At 28.1% G+C, this 21,410-nt stretch overlaps 3 protein-coding genes across 3 annotated transcripts; all 3 read left to right on the plus strand.

The window, feature by feature from the left end:
* Positions 1 to 8,296: 8,296 nt before the first annotated feature.
* Positions 8,297 to 11,690, plus strand: CLUP02_16959 (uncharacterized protein; the record flags this gene model as incomplete). The annotated part of the gene is made up of 3 exons (XM_049295876.1): positions 8,297 to 8,308; positions 11,516 to 11,600; positions 11,653 to 11,690. 3 exons carry the CDS (start codon positions 8,297 to 8,299, stop codon positions 11,688 to 11,690), a joined length of 135 nt encoding a protein of 44 aa, XP_049153023.1.
* Positions 11,691 to 12,222: 532 nt separating this feature from the next.
* On the plus strand, positions 12,223 to 12,366 carry CLUP02_16960 (FluG domain-containing protein; the record flags this gene model as incomplete). The annotated part of the gene is made up of 1 exon (XM_049295877.1): positions 12,223 to 12,366. A coding segment is annotated over one exon (144 nt), but the record flags the coding sequence as incomplete, so codon positions are not given.
* A 4,653-nt stretch (positions 12,367 to 17,019) lies between these two features.
* On the plus strand, positions 17,020 to 17,181 carry CLUP02_16961 (uncharacterized protein; the record flags this gene model as incomplete). The annotated part of the gene is made up of 1 exon (XM_049295878.1): positions 17,020 to 17,181. A coding segment is annotated over one exon (162 nt), but the record flags the coding sequence as incomplete, so codon positions are not given.
* Positions 17,182 to 21,410: the final 4,229 nt, after the last annotated feature.

Raw genomic sequence — 21,410 nt, forward strand, 5'->3', positions numbered from 1 at the left:
GTTAATTTATTTTTTATTTATAAAAATAATAATATAACCTAGCTATAAAGTATAATTAGCGTTATTTATAAATAACCTATTTACGAAAATAAAAAGTTTAGTTATAATTAGATTTAATAATATAAATATAAGCCCTCGGTTTAAATAATTGATTTACTATTTAATATAACGGTTTAGCGTAGTATAGTTAGTAAATAACGGATTTATTTAGTATTAAATAGTAAACGACGTATTAAAAGCTATTTTTAATTAGTAAATTAATATAATATAAGTACTTCGAGCTCGCTATTTAATAAATTATTATTTAGTATTTAATATTAAGGGGTTAACTTATTTAAGCTTCTTCTCTTAATTCTTCTATTTAAGTACTATATTAATACTTTTTGATAAGATAATCTCGCTATTAAAAATAAGCAGCTCGTTAGTTAATAGTTATTATTTTAATTTAGTTAGTAGCTTGGTATGTTTAAACTCGGTTTCTTTTTTTTTAACTAAAAATCTTATTTAATAATTTAATAATATTATCGGTCTATATATTAATAATACTAAATAATCTATTTTCTCTTATCGAGATTAGTAAGTATAAATTAAACGTAAATATTATTATTTAAAATATTTTTAAATAATACTTATTATATATTATTTATTAATAAGTACTAAATTTTATAAAGCTATATAGTAACTATATAATGTATAGAATAATACCCTTAGGGTATAAATAACGGATCCGAGTTAGTAATTAAGTAAAAGCCTTATAATAAAGAGGTTAGCTCGATTATATATATATTTAAGTAATATTTTATAGCTAAGCGACGTAGCTTTTTATTATAAAAGGGAACTCGAGGTAGGTCGGAACGCTATTATATTAACCTAATTAACTAAAGACTTAACATAAAAAAAGAAAAAATAGAATAGTAAGTAGAAGCTAGCGAGCTAGCCTTTTAGGCCTAGTAGTTTAGCTCGTTACGTAACTATTAAAAGCTTAGCCTCGTAGCTTAAAGCTAAGTTATAGGGCCTATAGGGCCCTAATATTTATTATTATAATATTACCCCCCCCCTTTATACTAGAGGGCGCTATTTATAATATTAAAAAATAAACTTCTTAATTACCTCTTATTTTAATAAATTTATAGCTATAATTATTATTATTATATTACCGTTATCCCTTAGTAATAATAAATTATTAATTATAGTAGCTTCTATTTATATATCTAAGTTTTATAATAAACCTTTAGTAATTAAGTATTAGTAATAAAACGCTTATAGCGCTATTAGTATATACTTAAAGCTCTTTACGTCGTATTATATTAAATCCGTATTATATCCTTTTTAATTTACTTAGTACTATAGCTTTTCTTTATATAAGTATAACTTAACTATTTTAAAAACCTCGTACTCTAGCTTATTATTATTATTAGTAATTAATAGTAATAGTTCTTAGTTCTACTTAGGTAATAAGTCGTTAGCGGCCTTTTTTAGCTTATTTAAGTAAAAAACTAAGTATACTTAGCTACTTATTAGTAACTCTATAACTTATATACCCCCCTATTTAGTATTAATAATAAGCTATAAGCTAGCTTATAGTTATTATAATTTATTTATATTAATAAACTTTTAGTACGAAGTATTAACGAAGACCCGGTCTCTTATTTTTAAGTTATCTGGGTATTAATAATAGTTGGTATACTTTTTATATTATACTTAAGTAACTTTTATATTACCCTTAGTAATCTCCTAGGCCTCGTATATTCCCTAAGCTATACGCTATACGTTAGTACGGTTTAGTTTCTTTTTTATAAAACCGAATTAGTAAGTTCGCTTAGACTAATTAAAGGAAAGCTATAGCTAGTAACCGAATTTTACTTTATATAATAATAGCCCCGTAGTCTTACTAAGCTAAGTAGTATAAGTAAAGTTAATTATAAGTAATATGTCGCTCTAGTTATTTTAATATTAATTAATTAATAATCTTAATTACTATAAGATATACTAATTTAGTACCTCTATTTAGCTATCCGTTTATAAATAATCTATTATTAATAACTATAACCTAACTTTATAAATCTTATAGAGCTCCCCTTAGAAATTAAAGATAAATTAGGGGCCTCGGTTCGACGTAATAGTTTTTAATAAGCCGAAGATAGGTAGTACCTATTTATAAAATATTTAGCTTATATTTTTTACTATAGTAGTTTTATAATAAAAAATAAATATCGCCCTTTTACTTAGGTAGTCTATTATTATTTATATATTATTAAATCCTTTTTAATTAGTAGGGATACTTATAAAGTTAGTAAAAATATATTACTATAAGTAGTCGGGTATTAGTAATAGTCTTAGCTCCCCTAGAAGTTTATTACGCAGCTTTTATAACTAGTAATAGGTATAGTAATTCTGTACGTATTAGTAAGTATTTACTATTAGGCCCAGCTAGTAATATTACTATTTAATTATTTTTATAACCTTATTATACCCTAAGTAAGTAAGAAGTTTTTATTTATAGACTTTATAAATAATTATATAGTGGTTTTTTTCCGGCTTTATAGGTATAAAAGATCGACCTTAACGGGATTACGCTTTTAAAAGAAATTATATAATATAATATACTCTTTAACTATATAATATATATTATATATCCTAAGTACGCGCTTAACGTAATATAGTAATTTTAATACGAAAACCGCTATTTAATTCGGGATAAATAAGCTACCCTTGTTATTATATAGTAGTGCCGGTTAAAAAGGTTAATAATAAAAGTTGGTTATAATAATTAGCTATAATAGTCGGCTATAATAGTTAGAGGCGGCCTTTTTTAATTATAGAGGTTCTGAACTTTAATAGCGACGTAGAGGTTTTTAAAAAAAGGGCTAAATAGGTTAATATTTACTACTTATACTAGAGCTCGTAAAGATTTTTTTTATCCTTATCGCTTTTAATATTATTTAAAGCTACTCTCTATTTAAACTAAATAAATTTATTAAATAAATTTACTAAATAAATCTACTAAATAAATCTATTAAATAAACCTATTAATATATAAACTACTACCTTAACGAGAACCTATTCTATTTTTAGTATATAATTAGTAATTAGTAAGCTAGAACTTTTTAAAAATACCCGTTAATAAGTCTGCCCCTCTTAGGCTAGGTACCCTCGGCTAGCTCGACGCTATAGTTATTATAACTAATATTAGTATACCTAAGGATTAGTAAAGTACTTTTTAATAGTACGGAATTTAGCTAGGTAATAGTACGAACGTTATAAATAGCCGGGCTAATATAAATATTAAGATTTAATATATTAACGCTAGCTTAGTTATAATAATTATAATAGACGGGCTAGAAGTATATAAAGTTAGGGTAATAAACTAGTATTTTAAATAGCTCTTATAGGACCCCCTGGGTAATAATAATACTTATATAAAAAAATAGATTATATTAGACCTAGCTACTTACGTAACCTAATATTAAGAGGTTTTATACGTATTAAAATAAGTAAAGCTTGCTTTATAAGCGGGTAATAGAAAGTTAGGAGCTATTAATAAAAAGGAGATAATAGTTAAGTCGGTTAATTACTATTTTAGTTAGTAATTAGGTATAGAGCGTATTATACTTAGTTTTTTTTAATACGTAATATACGGTACGGCCCCGGCGGATTGCTCTATCGGGGGGTTATAAATAATTATAATATAAAAGTTCTCCTCTTTAAATACTACGAGCTTCCCGTTTATTATTAATAATCCGTTATTTTAAATAAATTAGTACTTATATCCTTTAGCTACTAGCGCTCGTATTAATATAAAAGACGTTATAATAAGGTTCTTATTAAGCTTTAAAATCTTCTTTATTAATAAGTACCCCTAGAGCTCGTTTTTTAATAAAAATAAGCTAATTATAAGCTATAGTTAGTTAATAATAACGCTTAATAGCGCTTATAGCTCTATTATAATATTAAAAAATAGTAGTCTTAATAATAAGAGGACTTATATTTTATTAGCTTTTTTTAGTACTTATTAAATACGGATATTTTCTACTTTTTATAAGAGGGCGTTAGTTAGTACGTTCTCTTTCCCTAGGTAATAATAAATTTAAAAATTAAAGTTTATTAATATACCGGCTTAACGGGCTTATTATAAGTTAAGTAAGTACTTAGTTATAAAAAATAGTAATAATTAATAGTTTATAATAACGTCGAACTTATATTTATAGCTTACGAGCTCCGCGCGCTATTCTTCTAAATATAATACTATTATTAATATTCTTTTATTATAAATAGTATAATTAAGCTCTGCGCTACTAATTATTTTTAAATAAAAGGCTATTAGGTATTATAACTTATTATCCTTTTATTATTATAATAATACCCCGGTATATACTAAGTTAGAAGCGTTTACTTTTAGTTATATTAATAACTCTAATTTAAAGTAATAGAGAATAGGCGCCGACGTTAGCGCTAGTTTTATAGTTTTAAAAGCCGTTTCGTAATTAGTATTAAAGTTAAAAAGAACTCCCTTATTTATGAGCCTCGTAAGGGGCCTAGCTAAGTAGCCGTAATTCTTTATAAACCTTTTATAAAAGTTATAAAACTTAAAAAAAGACTAAATACCCTTAAGTAATATAAATAGTTTTTAATTTCTAACTATAAAAACTTTCTCTTTATCTAGCTATATACTTTTTATTAAAATTATAAAGCCTAAGTATTTTATAAAAATAACGCTAAATTCGTACTTCTTAATATTTACTTATAAGTTTACTTTTTATAAATAGTTTAGTACTTTAGTAACGTATTTTTAGTATTAAAGGGGGTCGTTAGAGAAGATTAGGATATTATTTATATATACTATATAAAAGCTATTTAAGTATTTTATTAATATCTCGTTTATATATCGTTAGTATATAATAAGCTTATTATAAAGCTTAAAAAGTACTATTTTATATTTATATACCTTATAATAGGTTTTAAACGTTATTAAGTCCTTAGAGGCTAGGTTAAGTTAGATATAATAAAAAGCTTATTTAATATTTAGTCTAATAAATACCTTTACTTTACTTAGCTATATAAAGGTCTTATTAATAAATAATAGGGGGTAGTAGTCTTTTTTTATAACTTTATTAAGTTTATAAAAGTTAATATAAAAACGTAAGTTATTATTATACTTTTTTATAAATAGCGTTAGTAATATAAAAAGAGTATTACTTAGCTCGATAAATCCCTTTTATAAGTACTTTAATAAATAGGCCCTTATAACCTCTAGCTCGGGTATTAACTACTTATATAAAGAGTAATAAGTTAGTTTTTTTTATTACTATTTAAGAGCTCGATTTTACAATTATACGGCCTATAAGGCGTTAATATATCGCTAACTACTTTATTAAAAACGTTAATCTAAGGCTATAAATACTTTAATAAGTTCGTTATTATAAGGTTATAAATAACTTAGTTATTATTATATAAGGGTTTTACCTCTTCCTTTTTATCTTTTATAATATAATTAAGCTTATAAAATAAAATAAAGCCTATTTTAACGTCGTTCTACTTTAAGTTCTTTTTAAAAATAGGAGCGCTAATAAAAGTAATATCTATTCATATTATTATTAAATATAGTTTTTATTACTTAGCCCTTTTTATAAGAGTAATATTAATATTATTAAGGGCGCGTTCTATTTTTTTTATATTCTTAGCCTCGTTTAACTATTATATTTAACGGGCTATTATTTTTAGTAAGCGTAGTAATATCTTAATTAGTATACCCTTTACTTATTACTACTAGAGCTTTTAGTTATACTAAGTTATATTTATTTCAAATAGGTCTTATTAATAATTAGCGTCGATTTAGTATTATATATTAATAACTTCTAGGGTATATAGGTCCTCGATATCCTTAATAATAATAAAGGGCGTTTTTTATAATAATAGGTCCTTAGGCTATATTAAATATTAATAGTAAATATTAAGGTTTACCCCGTAGTATTCGAACTACTTCTGCCTTAGGATTAGGTTATAGCGGCCCGTATTAAGCTAAAAGAGGAGTATTTTTAAAAAGACTTATTAATTAATATATAAGTTAGCGGTCTATATTACGTTAGTATTACTTAATTACTTTTTATTAAATCTAATAATAAGGATTAGGTATAGTAATTTATAAAATAGGGCCGCGTAAAACTATTATAATAGAGGGGTTACGTAATTATTTATAAATCCGTACTTATTAGCTCCCGTATTAAATAAAGCTCTTGGGCAAATTTAATATTTATTAAATACTAATATAAGCTCTATTTTAAGGGGCTAGTCCCCTACGAGATTTTATAAGTTTATTAAATTAATTACTAATTCTTTATCTTTTTTATATATATTCCCTAGCTAGGAGTTTATTTTTACTAAGGGTTTTAGTTTTCTAAACCCGACTCTATTTTAATAAGGCCCTTAGTAGTGTTAATAATAGTTATAATAATCTTCGGCTTCTTAAAGTAGTTTTTAAAAATATATTTAGTATTATTATAAATAAAATAAGCGCCACTATCCTTAAGCTTTTAATATAGGGCTTTAGGGATTATTTTATAAGTAAAGGTACGACCTCGGTTCTATTTAGTACTTTTAATATTTTTATTATTTCCGTTATTTTTATTACTTTTATTTAAAGTCTAGCGGGTTTAGTTAGAAACTTTAACTAGGCGGTCCTTTATAAAAGGGGGCTATATTACGTTAGCTAACTAAGTAACGTACTTGGTATATTTTTAAAAAGTAGCCGTATTATTTAAGTATTTTAATATAGCTTAGTTATAAAAATATATAAGTAGCTTATTATAAAAACGGCGCTTTTATTATAATTTTAAAAGCTTATTAATACGTGCGAGCTTAGTAAATATAGAGCGCTTTTAATAAACGTTTTTAAATATAATCGTAAGTATATCTAGCTTATAACTAGCGTTATTTATAGCGGTCGGGCTAGTATAAGCTAACTTAAGCTCGTAAAATAACTACTTAGCTATAGTAATTTTATTAAAAATTAGTATTAGGTATATAAACTCTATAGTACTATTTCTAATCTTATTAATAATATACTTTAAGTGGTACTTATCCGTATTATAATTAGTATTTTCTAAGCGCTTCGTAATATATTAAAGCTAATAATTAAACTTAAGGTTAATATTATTATTTATAAAAATAGGTACGTTAAGTATTTTTTAAGAGCCGTAAGTAATAGAATAGAACGAGGTTAGAATAGTTTTATAACTACTTTACGTCTCTAAGTATATTAGCTATTACTTTAGTATACTAAGGGTAGTAGTATTTTAAATAGAGCTAGCCTAAGAGCCGTTTTCTAATTATTTTAGTTTTTTAGTTATAGCTATATTACTAATATAAGCTTAAGTAAGAGCTTTTTTTATAATACGGAGCTTTATAGCGGTAGTATATATAAAGTCGAGGTTTTTATAGGTTATTATATATAAGCGCTTAGTACTATTACTTAGCTAATTAATAATAAAAGCTAGGACTTACTTTAACTAGTACTAAGTAATATGTATTTTTAGTTATTATTCGATCTATTTAAACAAGGTTTTTTTATTATTTTTAAAATATAGCTCCTAAATAAGATTAAGGTCGATATATTACTTAGTATTTTTTTAAAAAAGGATATTATTATAGATATAAATAGGTAAGGTAAGTTAGTTAGTTACGTTATTAAAGTACGCTAAGTAATCGGCCTAGGTAATAAAGGGTAAGAAGTACTTTATTGACTAGTTAAATAGTACGACTTTAGGGTTAATAACTAAGAGTTTAGCGCCTTTATTAGGGCTTATGACGCTCTATTAAGACTTATAAAAGTAACGACTTTATTAAAAACTATTAATATAAAAAGAGACCTAGCCTCTTTAGTTATATTTTCTAATTATTATATTTAATAAAGGGGGTATATATTTAAAGAGTATTAATTATATTACTTACGTATAATTAATTCAGTTAGTTATTACTTAGCTCTCTCATATACCTTTTTAATAAAAGTAGCTAGTTAGGATAATAAGTAGTTAATAAATTAAAATATTATCGTTCTATTTCTAAAGAATAGTTAATTAAGTAATATTAAGTAATATTATAAAAAGGAACTTAAAATAAGTTAGAACGCTACTATATTAATTTAATTAACTAAAGACTTAATATAAGAAAAGAAAAAATAGAATAGTAAGCAGAAACTAGCGAGCTAGCCCTTTAGGCCTAGCGGTCTAGCTCGTTATGTAATTACTAAGAGCTTAGCCTCGTAGCCTAAGGCTGAGCTACGGGGCCTATAGGGGCCCCAATGCCCACTGCCGTAATACTTCTTAAATTAAGGTCGGGGCTAGGGCGAGGATTAGATATTAACTAGTTCTTTAAATTATTAATAACTATATAAGGATCTCCTTTTTCCCCTTATTATTATACCCTTATATAACTAAATAAGACTTTTTAATAAGGTTAAGTCCTAGGTTTTTAATCTCGTTAATAAATTAAAACTTAAATATCCTTATATCCCTATATTTAGGGCTAAATTAAATAAATTTAATTACCCCTCTTTTTACTAGTCCTAAAAGCTCTTTATTAATAAATTCTATAAAAAGTACTCTTAGGGTAGTAATAATACCCTTATTATAGAGCTTAGTAATTAATTTAAAATTTACTTTCTTTTTAAATATAAAATAAGTTATAGTTATAGAAGTATTACTATAGCTGCCCCCCTGACGGAGTAATCCGCTAGGGCCGTACTATATATTACGTATTAGAGAAAACTAAGTATAATACGCTCTATACCTAATTACTAACTAAAATAGTTCCTAACTTTTTATTACTCGCTTATAGAGCGAGCTTTACTTACCTTAATATATATAAGACCCCTTAGTACTAGCCCGCGTAAGTAGCTAGGTCTAATATAATCTATTTTTTATATAAGTATTATTATTATTTAGGGGGTCTTATAAGAGCCGTTTAAAGTACTAGCTTATTACCCTAATTTTATATACTTTTAGCCCGTTTATTATAATTATTATAACTAAGTTAGTATTAATATACTAAATCTTAATATCTATATTAACCTCGCTATTTACGGCGTTCGTATTATTACTTAATTAAATTCCGTATTATTAAAAACTACTTTACTAATCCTTAGGTATATTTACGTTAATTACGATAGTTATAGCGTCGAGCTAATTGAAGAGGGCGCCTAGCCCGAGAGGGGTAGACTTATTAACGGGCATTTTTAAAGAGTTCTAGCCTACTAATTACTAACTATATACTAGGAATAGAGTAGTAATTTATATATTAATAGGTTTGTTTAGTAGATTTATTTAGTAGATTTATTTAGTGGATTTATTTAGTGGATTTGTTTAGTAGATTTATTTAATAGATTTATTTAGTTTAAATAGAGCTTTGGGCGATATTAGAAGCGATGAGGATAGAAAAAATCTTTACGAGCTTTAGTATAGTAAAAGAGTAATAAATATTAGCCTATTTAGCCCTTTTTTTAGAAACCTCTACGTTATTATTAAAGTTTAGAACTTCTATAGTTAAGGAAGGCCGCTTCTAACTATTACGGCCGATTATTATAGCTAATTATTATAGCTAACCTCTACTATTAAACTTTTTAGCCGGCACTACTACGTAAAGGGTAGCTTACTTATCCCGAATTAAATAGTAATTTTCGTATTAAAATCATTATATTACGTTAAGCGCGTGCTTAGGATATATTATGTATATTATATAGTTAAAAAGTATACTATATCGTATAATTTCCCTTAAAAATATAATCCCGTTAAGGTCGATCTTTTATACTTATAAAGCTAGAAAAAGAAAAAAAAAACCACTATATATTACTATAGCTGCGCCGTATTAATATTCTTTTAGTCCTCTTACTCCGTAATAGAGGGTCGTCGTTAATTATAATAACAATTTTATTAAGGACTTCGTTTATAGTAGTACTATTATTAATTAGTTAGTTAACCGTAAAGATTAATAAGTAGTTAACGTACTTTATTATTATAATTAATAACTTAGGATCGACCTCCTCTAAGTACTAAGGTTTAACTATAGTAGCCTAAAAGTTTATTAAGCTATAAAGTAATTTTATTACGTAAGTAATACTATTTATTAAAACGAGCTTAAATAGGCCTTTTTACCCTTTATTTTCTTACTAAATTTTAACGTTTAACTATAGTAATAGATTAATAATATAAGAAATATTTAGTCTATTTTAAGTAGTTAGTACCTCGCTTATTTACTTATTAATATAAAGTTTATAGACTTTTCTTATTACTTTTTTAACTATTTTTATATATTAAGTGATATTTAGTAATAGTAGAGATTTGTTAAAAGTGCGTAAAAAAGCTCTAAAAATGAGGAGTATAAGAACGAGGCTATTTAGGCTAACTATATTATTAATTACTTTAATTATAGCTTAAAGTATAGCCTTTGCGCTTATTAATAAGTACTTATTTTAAATAATATTATATACTTTTTTAAGTATTATATAATATTTCTTAGCTTTATTAATACTATTATAAGCTTTAACGGGTACTTCCTTAACTTTAATAAATATAGATCTAATAAAAGATTTAAACTTTATAGTACTAAAGTTCTTATTAATATTTATAATAATCTAATCCGGCGGACCGAGGTAAACGTCGATCTAACATAGCTAAAGAGCCTCTTATATATACTTCGTAATTATATTTATAAAAAACCTTACTATTCAAAAAGAAGTAGTAATATTAACGATATAAAGTACTAATTAGTTAGTATTTTTATAATTTATTAAGTATATTACGTTAATTACGACTTTATAACTAAAATTATAATTATTTTATAAAATAAATTAAAATCGGCTAGGAGTAGTAGCGTTAAGTTAGTATTATTAATAAACTTGTATAAGCTTTTTAAGGGCTACGATCTCTATATCGTTATTAAACTACTAAAATAGCTTTAAAAAATAAAGAACTAAAGGGTAGCTAAAGTACTAATATAAGTAGCACAATTCGCTCTTTATTAAGTAGTTAGTAATAACTTTCTTATTATTAAAGAGCAAAAGCTAAGGGTATTTTTATTTATAAATAATAAGTATTATAACGTCTCCTTTAATTAATAAGTTATTAATATTATTAAAATATATTCTTAGCTTATTTATATCCCTTAAGTAGTATAAAAAAGGAGTATTAGTTAATAAGATATAAAAAATAATATTACTACTAAAAGCGAGAAGTCGCTGCTAGGGCCGCCGAATCCGGTGGGAAGTGCCGCTGTTCTAGGCGGCACTAGTAGTGAGAGGGAGCGGGGCGAGGGGCGGATACTGCTAGGTATTAAATACTTCGTCCCGCTCCCTCCAACGCCCGCAACCTGGTTATGGCAGTGCGCCCCTGCTTTTTGTCCAAGCGCCTTCCATCTCCTTCCCTTCTACCCTGCCCGTCGGTTAAGCCACTACTTGCTTGTTCTTCCTAACTCCCTCGCTTTCTGGCATTCGTTGAAGCAATTTTTGGCTGCTCAGGCTGTTTAGGTTCTGCTTGACGCAATAGCGCCGCCTACTATAAAGAGCGGCGTCGTGCCTGTCGTCTTTTGTCGTCTTCTCTCGACTCAGTACAGTACACGCTCACGACCCCTCTTCTGCCGCTGCGACGAGCGACTATCTCGCAGCCATGTCCCAGCCGATGCTCGCCGATTATCGACCTTAACAAACAAAAACAACCGTTGACTTTTTAAAGCGGTTTACTAACTAAGAAACATAACGTCGGATTACGAACTAGCCAAAGCCGTTCTCAGCTAAGGAGTACGCCGACCTACGTAAGTAGCTTAAAAACGTTAACTTTATTAAGCCGAGATATATAAACGAAACCGAGATTAATATCGCGGTTATATATAGGAAATAGAAACGGTTCGCCGCGTAGATCTTATACTTATTTCTTTATTAACTAACCTATATAATAATAGTTATTATTAAGAGTAGAACCTCGGTAAATAGCAAGCGGCCTTAGAAAACGTAAGTTACGAGATAATAATAAGCTTCTTTTTCCGAATTAGCGAGTAGTCAATAAGGAAAATCAAATCCTGGGGTACGACGTAAGTATATATCTAGCAGTTTTAGTAGTTTTATACTACCGTCGCTAGTCGCTATATAGATAGGAATAATGCAAAAGAGCTATATAAAATATCTACTAATTGCGGTAGCCGATAGTTTTATAATAATGCTAATATGGGCTAGGCTAGTTCTACCGCACGATCCTAATCCCCCAGTTCGGATACCGGGTACTAAATATTAACGAGAAGCCAGTCCTCAGAGCCGATAACCTACTAACTATCTTAATATTTAATATTACGTATAATATTAATATCTTTTTATTAGAACGGTAGCGTACTTAGCTAGCTAGTTATTACTAGCTCCTTTATTATACTAGCGCGCGGCCTACCGAGGTCGTATATATTAAAAAAAAAAAACCTAAAGATAGAAGTACGGACGAGATTTTTAAGCTCTAAGGTATTAAGTCCCTTAATATTAAGTATAATAAAGACGTAGAGAACGTGGATTATAATAACTAATTATTATAAAATAAAAACTCCTTTCTCTTTAATAAATTACTAATATAAAAAATAACTAGGCGGGGACGTCTAAAAGCCTTGTACTATAAGGATATACTTATAATAATTATTCGCTATTTAGTAACGGGACGAGCCGTATTAGTAATAGTTATTAAGTTTATTTATTATAAAGGAGCTAATAATAAGCTAAGACTATAAGTATGCGTAGCGCCGCGGCTCTAATTACTTTTAATACTTTTTATATTAACTATAAATAGGACTTTTTTTTTTTATACTTATAAGAAGGTTTATTTTCTGTGCCGTTAGTACTATTATTACTCTAGCGCTCTACGACTAGGCTTTTAACGTAGTAAGCCTAATAAATATAACTTAAATACTAAAAGTAGAAGTTAGGGGTCTAGTCTAGTCTATGGCTTTATAGTAAAAGTAGTTAATACTTAAGGTTTTAATCTTTCGAAAGTTTAGCGGTAGTGCGTTAGCCGTTAACGAGGCTATAAGCTATTCTAAATTACGAGATAACATAGGCTAATAGAGCCTTAATATAGGTTTTAAGAAGGCCTAGACGCTACGGTTCGCCCGAAGAGGGGCGGTAAATATAGTAAATAGTAAGTTAATATAAATAGTATTTATAAGGACTTTAGATACTTAAAGCTTTAACTATAAGGAATATATTTAATACTATATATAACTCAATAATACGCTACGATCTTAAGTTCGCTACGTTTTAAAGCGCATATTTTAATAAGAACGTTTAGTTCGATTTTTAGAATACCTTTTTAAAAGAGGAAACCGAGGAGTAAATATATAAAGTATTTACGTATATTAACCTTATGCGCAATCCTCGCGTAATAAGAAATATAGTCCCTAAGGAGGTCTAGGAGAACTTACCTCCCGATTTAAAAATTATAGAGCTAGAGTAACAGTAATAGGAGTTAAAGGGTAGTTGATACTAAGTATAAAATAAAGAGAACGAAGCCGAAATCCGTAAGCTAATTAAGGAGATATATACGAAGCGGGATTAACGTAATAAGAGTGTTATAAAAAAGTATTACGAATATTATTTTTATAACTACTTAATATAGGATATCGAGAGGTAAGCGAACGGTAAAAAAGACGAGGAATATACTAAACTAGATATTAACCTCTAGATTCCTGAGCGTACTAAACTAGCTTATATCCTTTATTACTAACTAGCCGACTACTCTTATAATAAACTTATAGAGCTTTAGATTAAGGCTATCGATCTAATAATTATATTTTATAATAAGAGAGAGATAGTTAAATAAGACCGCATCCGTACCTATTCTTAACCTAAGCTTATTATTAAAGAGGCTCCTTAACCTAAGCCCTTCTTACTACTCCTTAATCCGAATTAGTACCTTAATTATATTAAAGATTATAGGCTTTTACTAATAGAATAGACGTTTAAGTACTACTAGCTAACGGTTAAAAATAACTATTTTAATAACTAGTATTTAATAAAACGAGAGCGTATTATATAACGTAGCAATCTTATTTAGTATAACTATCCTTAATATTAAGATAACCCGAATTTTATAATACTAGATACGTTTAGATAGTATATATAGACTTCTTATAGCGTTTTGCTAAGGATATTAGGCTAAGTTAAGTAAAAACGATTAAAAAAGGTAAAGTATAAATAAATAGTTAAAAGGATATAAGGCTAGGCCTAGTTTAGATTATATAGAGTATTTAGTATTAACGCTTAGATAGATATATATAACTACTTCTTATATCTCTATCCTATATCTTTAACGTAATAAAATACTAACTCGTAATCCTAAGGTCTAAACTATTTTAAAGGGGTACCGAGGATATATTAATAAGTTAGGATAATAAGCGATATATACGCCGCTGCGTTTGCTATAATTATTTAGCTTAACGAGGAATTAAGCGACGTTAAAATAGCCTTTAGTTAGCTACGTAGGTTCGCTATAGCTTAGGGCGTGCCGGATTTTAACTTAGACTTAATTACTAAAAGTCGGGCTAAGGGGCCGTTATAAGCGGCGTTCGGTAGGTACCGAACTACTACGTTTCGATATATCTAAGCTCTACTTAACTATTAATAATTTATATAGAAGTAGGTTATTTAAGAGTTAGTAAAATCGTAAAGGCTAAAGTTAATAATCGGTAAATTATATTTCTTATAAACTACGCTAGTTTACTAAATTAGCTTCGTTAAATAGTACCTAAAAATAATAGAGGAGTTTATATAAACCTACCCTAATCCTCTCGAGGCTAGTAAAAAGGTATTAGGATTATCTCTATTATAAGCTTTACTTTTTATATATATAAAGGGTATAGAGAAATAGCTTCTACCGTTTCTTATTATAAGGACGTTAGAATTTAAATACGCTAATCCCCGTAATTATATTTTTATAATAATAAGTATTATATCCGATACTAACCGCTCCGATCTAATCGATTATAGAAGCCTAATAGAGAAGGTTTATTAATAGTTCGCATCTATTTACGTCGCTAATAGTATAAGTCTTAAGTTATTTTAGTCTCTCGTTTACTTTACTTTATTAAAATATCGGATACGTTCTTAAGTATTAAATATTTAAAGCGTAGTAAGTAATAAGGACGGGGGTACTTTAGTTACCTAGTTTTCTATATAATAATATAAAGATTATAACGTATCTAGGGACATAGTACTATAAATAGTATTATATAATAGTAGTAATATCTTAGGGATATAGGGCTACGTTATTAATAGGGTTCGCTTTTTTAAATCGGATAATAAAAGTCTTAGCAACGCTCGTATCATCGAAAAATTATTTAATAAGGATCTATAACTTTTTTAGAAGAATATTTAGGTAATATAAAGGCGGAGATAGGAATAGTTTAAAGAATATTTAGCTATTATAAAGGCCTCGGGCGTAACTAACGTCGAGGGAGCTTTATAAAACGTATTACTAAGTAATTTTTTTTTTAATAAAGAAGTTCTTTAGCGTTTAGTAATAGTTAGGATAGAGTTTACTACTTAAATATAGCTTAATAAAGCTATAGCCTACGAAAGTAACTATAGTAAGTAGTTATCCGCTATAATAATAAGTATAGGCCTTGAATCGAGCTATTTTTTTAAGAGTATAATATTAGAAAAGCTATACCGGTAGTTTAGTAGTACGGAGAGCGGAAGGCTAGGCTAGTTAACGCCGGTTATTAAGAATAGAGATTTTATTTATACTTTTAATAAAATAGAGCTTCTATATGCCATCCGGCTATTTTTAAAAGGCTAATACCTCCTTATTAATAAATATATTATCCTAGGATTTATAATAGGGGATGCGATAGGGTTATCTAGTGCCGCTTTGGAAATAATACTTCTTAAATAATCTAAGTTCGTCTATTTATATTATACCACTATTATATAGGTTATAAGAGTTTTTACTAGACCACTCGTAAGTTTAAATAATAGCTAAAAACGGTATATCCGCTCTTTACGGTAGTATAGAAAAACGTATAAACTAATACGAGACGTATTTATTAATCCGTGCCGCTAGTTTACTTAGTTATTTTCACGGGTACGTACCGGTAAGCCTATTAAGAGCCGACGTAAGGGACAGATTTAGTTAGCTTATTATAACTCTTTTACGTAACTCTAAACTTAGGATACGATAGTTATCGGGGCAATATAGACTAAACGTAACGAAACATATCTAAATAAGCTAGATTATTAAGACTTAAGGGTCGAATTTACTAATTACTTAATTTATATTATATATATATCGGGTTATAATAGAAGATAAACTCGTAAAACTACGATAATAGCTTCTTAAAGCGTAGTAACTTTATAACGAAGAATAGCGCCGATACGAGTAGGTTAAAGAACTTACGAAAGTAGTATAACTATAAACCCTTTTATATTATCTCGTATTTTATTACTCGCTTAGCCTCGTTATTAAAATAGTAACTAATCGTACTTTAACTACGCAAAGTAATATAACTAACCTAATAGGCCGGATTTTCCCTCAACGAATCGTTCTATAGGATGACTTCGTAACGAGGTAATAGGATATATAGGATTAACTCTTAAATTCTAGCACGTTCGCTTCGAGGCCTATATTTCTATTTCTATATTAATTAGACTACGTTATATCTCTTATTAGCCCAATTAGTAGCGAGACTAGCCTCCAGAACTTCTAACGTAATATAGTTAAGAACGCGGTTTAAAAACTAATTAATAAGGTATATAATAATACGTAACTCTAAAATAATATTGGCTTATAAAGGACTATAACTTTTAAAAGTTATATAAACCTTAGTTAAATAAATAAAGCCCTATCCGAGCTTATAAAGTAATTATTTATCGAGCGGAATAATATTAACGCTACGGTAATTCCCTTAAGGCTACCGAGCTATAAGCCCCGATAAAGAGCTAGGGGTAAGGGTAATTAGGTAGATTAGTTCTATATATATTATACTTCTAATAGCTAAAATAGTCCGGCCCTAGCGATTAAGTATAAGGCACTATATAAGTTACGACGCGACGAGGTCGTTACTAGTTTAGAATTAGAGATTAGACCTAAATATAACGTAATAAATAAGGACGGTAAGGGGTTTAAGTTTACGTTAAGATCGCTCGTTATTACTATCGTAACCTAGCTCTTTTCGTATATAATTAGTAAAAGTATTTAGTATAAATATATATATATAGGAGAGGTATTCGTTTTTTTTTTTATTCTAAACGATCTTATTATTATATACTATTCCGTGCGCGTACTTAACTTAGATATTTTTAATAATAACAATAATAAGAATAGGCTCTATAATATAGCTATTATATAAGTTTTTACTTTTATTTTTTAGGCTCTGCGTACTAACCCGCCCCTATAGTCTTAATATAATACTACCGTAAGTCTTAATACTTAAGCTATAAAGTACGACGACGTATTAGAAAATATATTTAAAATAGTACGCAAAGGTAAAGAGGCGTATATCTCTTTATATAAGCCTTAACGCTAGCGAGAGTTTAAGCGCTTATTAATTTAAATATAGTCTTAGTATAAGTAATTTAATAATAATATAAAGTAGCGGGATAATAGCGGTAATAATAAAGAAGGAACTTCTCCCTTATTAATACTAATATAACTAATCTTTAGTAATAAAAAGGCTCTTACGAAGTTAAGTACGGGCTCGGCTAGTAAATAAGTATAAGAGCACCGATATTATAGCTAAGAGAAGTAGATAAATAAAAAAAATCGTTAGTTCTATATACTATAATATCTATTTAGATTAGTAAACGGCTAGCCCCTAGATAAACGCTACCCGAATTTTTAAAATTATAGATATTAGTACCTAAACCGACTAGATTTCTTTTAACTTATCTACGTTTAACTAGCTAAAGACCGTAGTTATAATATTAACGTCGTACTACTTTACCTATTTAGCTCTATTAATATACTCTTTAAGGTTAGGATATTTTCTTATAGCTATACTCTTATTATTAAAAGCGTTAAGATACTTAACTTAGCCCTCCTTCGCTATAAAAAGAAGATATATAATAAACTCCGCTTAATTTAGGGAAAATATATTCCCGTTTACTTAGGGCGGACTAATTTAACCCTGCCGTTATATTACGATAGTAGCGTATATGAGTATGTTTTATTTCTTAGCTAGGCCGGAAAACCTCTATTTAACTTTACTAATTAAGTAACTAACGTAAATATTAACGTAGTTACCTAAGCGTATTAAAATCTATATTAATTAAGTATTCTTTATAACAACGCAAAATTATATAATATATTACGTAATAAGAGTATAGTAAGTAAAAGTATTATAATAATAAACTTTAAGCGGGTAGAATTTAGCCGCCGCTTACCTCTTAGTTTACTTAGTTTAAACCGTTAAAATAAAAAGAGGAAGCGGGGGATATTAAGGAAATTAACTATATTAAATAGCTAAGGGAGCAAAAGATTTATAAAAGAGCTAGACTTTATAATATATTATATATCGAGATATATAGACGCTAAATAGTAGTAAATAGCCGCTAATATAGCTAGGAAAGTATAAGATTTTTTACTTAAGGGTTCTAAAGAACCGTTCTAAGTTCTTATTAGCTTATATATTTATAAATACTAGGAATAGTAATAAGAAGATAGCTTACGAAGCGTTTAATATTAATAAACCGTTATAAACGTAACCCTCTTACCGGCTATAAATATATATATATAAACGTAACTACCTTATTTTACTAGGGGGCTATACTTATATTAGTATATTAGTTAATATAAAATTAACTAATAGCCTTTATCTTATTATATTCGGCGTTATTATATAAACGCTATAGTAATTACGGGTAGGCTCTCTACTAATACCGTAGCTAAGATATTAGCTAATAGTATTACTACGGGCTTATATTAGGTTAGTAAATACGAATTTACGTGCCTATTTTACGTAAGTAAAGTATATACGGGAGGCTCCTTAGCTTTTGAGCTAGCCAGGTGCTACTTAAGTCTAGTACTTTAAAATGCAGAGAATGTCGCTATCTCGGTTGAAACGCCTAGCTACTTTCTAACTATAGTCCTCTTTAGCGATTTCACTATATAATACAAAGGAATACCGGCTATAATACCTCCCGCGGCCTAATTTAATAAGCCTTAGGGGTACGTCGTATCCCTTATCGATTCTAACTAAATAGGGTAATTATACCTTAGTTACCTAGTCTCCCATCGATCTAACGTCAATTTACCTAAGGCTAGCTATTTAATTCTTAATCCTTTATTAACGTCGCTAATTTAGCTTTTAATAGAACTCCCTAATATTTAAGTAAAGACAAAACTTAGTTAACTTACCTATGCCCGGATTATATAGCTAAAAAGTTACTCTCTAATGCCGTTATTATAGATAATTAACGATAAGATTAAATTTTATCGGGCTATTATTTAACTATTAAAACGGAGGCAACCCCTTCCCCCCCTCCCCGAACCCCCCCCCCCGCGCTAAGTAGTTAACGCCCAGTATCGATACTTATAAAGTTTCTAATTCTCAAACCGTATTTTATAACTTAAAAACGAGATTTAACTAGCTAACTACGTAGCTTTTTTAGCTTATAAGTCCGAAGGATTCGCAGAGATTATAATAGTTTACGTTAAGGAATAGCTAAATTATTAAGGACTTATTTTATAACTTACTTATAACGAGCTCTAGCTAAAAGAGGTAGTTAAAAATATACGGGGTCTATTTCGGGTTCTAGAGGACTATATAAGTAAAAGTATATTAGCTATTTAGTATAAAGTCCAATAGTAGCTAAGTAATTAAGGCCTTAAAATAAGTATTATATAAGATCGACTCTTTAATAAAGCACTAGGAATTAGTAAGAATCGGATTTTATAGAGATAAATACTATCCTAATACCCTATACTATTTTATTAAAATATAAAGCATAGTTAGGGGAGGGTATTATTACTTAGTAATCTCTAGGCTATCTAATCTCGTTTACCCTCACGGCCTTTAATTCCTAAGGCCTATATAATATATAACGCGTATATAAGAGTTCTTTTAAATATTTACTAAAGCCGTTATTATAATTATTTCGTATTATCTAAACTTATATTACTAAGGATAGGAAAAGGGCTCTATTATCTTTAATAAGCACTTAGTTTACCCCGTTCTAAATTAATTTTACTACCTCTAAAATAGTTTAACCCTACTTATCTTTTTATTATCCTCGCGGATCTAATTCCTAGTTTAGCGTTTCTATTATACTAAGTTTAATTTTATTATTTATATAAGTTATTATACTTATTAGCGAACTTCGATTTATTTTACTGCCCTAGTTTTATTTTACTATTTCGAACTGTTTTTTTACCGTTCTTTTTTAAAATTTTACTACGCTTTTTTACTAGCTATCTAGATCTATTCGCCTTTTTAATTCCGAATTCTACCCCCCTAATATTAATTTTTTACCGCCCTTAGCCGTACTTTTCTACCCGCCCGCTTTCTAACTATTTAAAAAGACGTTTCTCTATTTAGGGCGTTTATTATATATCCGTAATCCTTATTTCGATAAATACGGCTAAACGTAAGCTCTGTTTTTTATAATATTATTTTAGTAACTTATTAAGCTCTATTCGCGTCCTTTGTACTAATTAATTATTATAATATTAAGCTAAAAGGAAAACCCTTACTAAGTACCTATAGCGTATTTAGTTAATTATTTAAATAGAGGTACCCCGACCTTAATACGCTAGGCTTTAGCTAGTTAAGTTACCTAAGCTAGTAAGATATTACTCGTAAATATATAATTAAGAGTTTAACTTATTAATATAACTATCGTAAGTCCTAGACAGAGCCCTTTACTAATTCCGTAATAATTATAATAACGGACTATATTTAGTATAAAGTCTACTTAGCCTTGGGTTATTACCTTTACGAATCCGACGAGGCAGAACGGCGGCAAAATTATTTAAACTATATATACGAACGAGTATCGATAGCCGGATATAGAATTAACCCCCGCCCTATAATAATAAGATATATATATTAAGGCATTTCGATTAAACCTAACTATTGCTATTTATTAAATGGTCCTAGCTAACTAAGTAAATATACTAAGGCACGATCGCGTTTACGGTACTTTACTTACTAATCACTAGCGTCTTAATTTTGCTCGTATCTATAGTAGAGTATACTAACCTTAACAAATGCTTTATTATATACCGTAATAAGGCTTTAGCAAAAATATATTTACTAAACGATAATAGAACCTAAAAGTATTTAAATTAGGGACTAGATACTAATAGAGCGGAGGGACGTGCTTTTTTAAGGCGCTTTATATTTTTAAGCCTATTTTATTAAATATAAAAAATCTAATAAAAATAACGCTAGTAATA

Source organism: Colletotrichum lupini, chromosome 9, assembly GCF_023278565.1.
Source record: "Colletotrichum lupini chromosome 9, complete sequence".
Lineage (NCBI taxonomy): Eukaryota > Fungi > Ascomycota > Sordariomycetes > Glomerellales > Glomerellaceae > Colletotrichum > Colletotrichum lupini.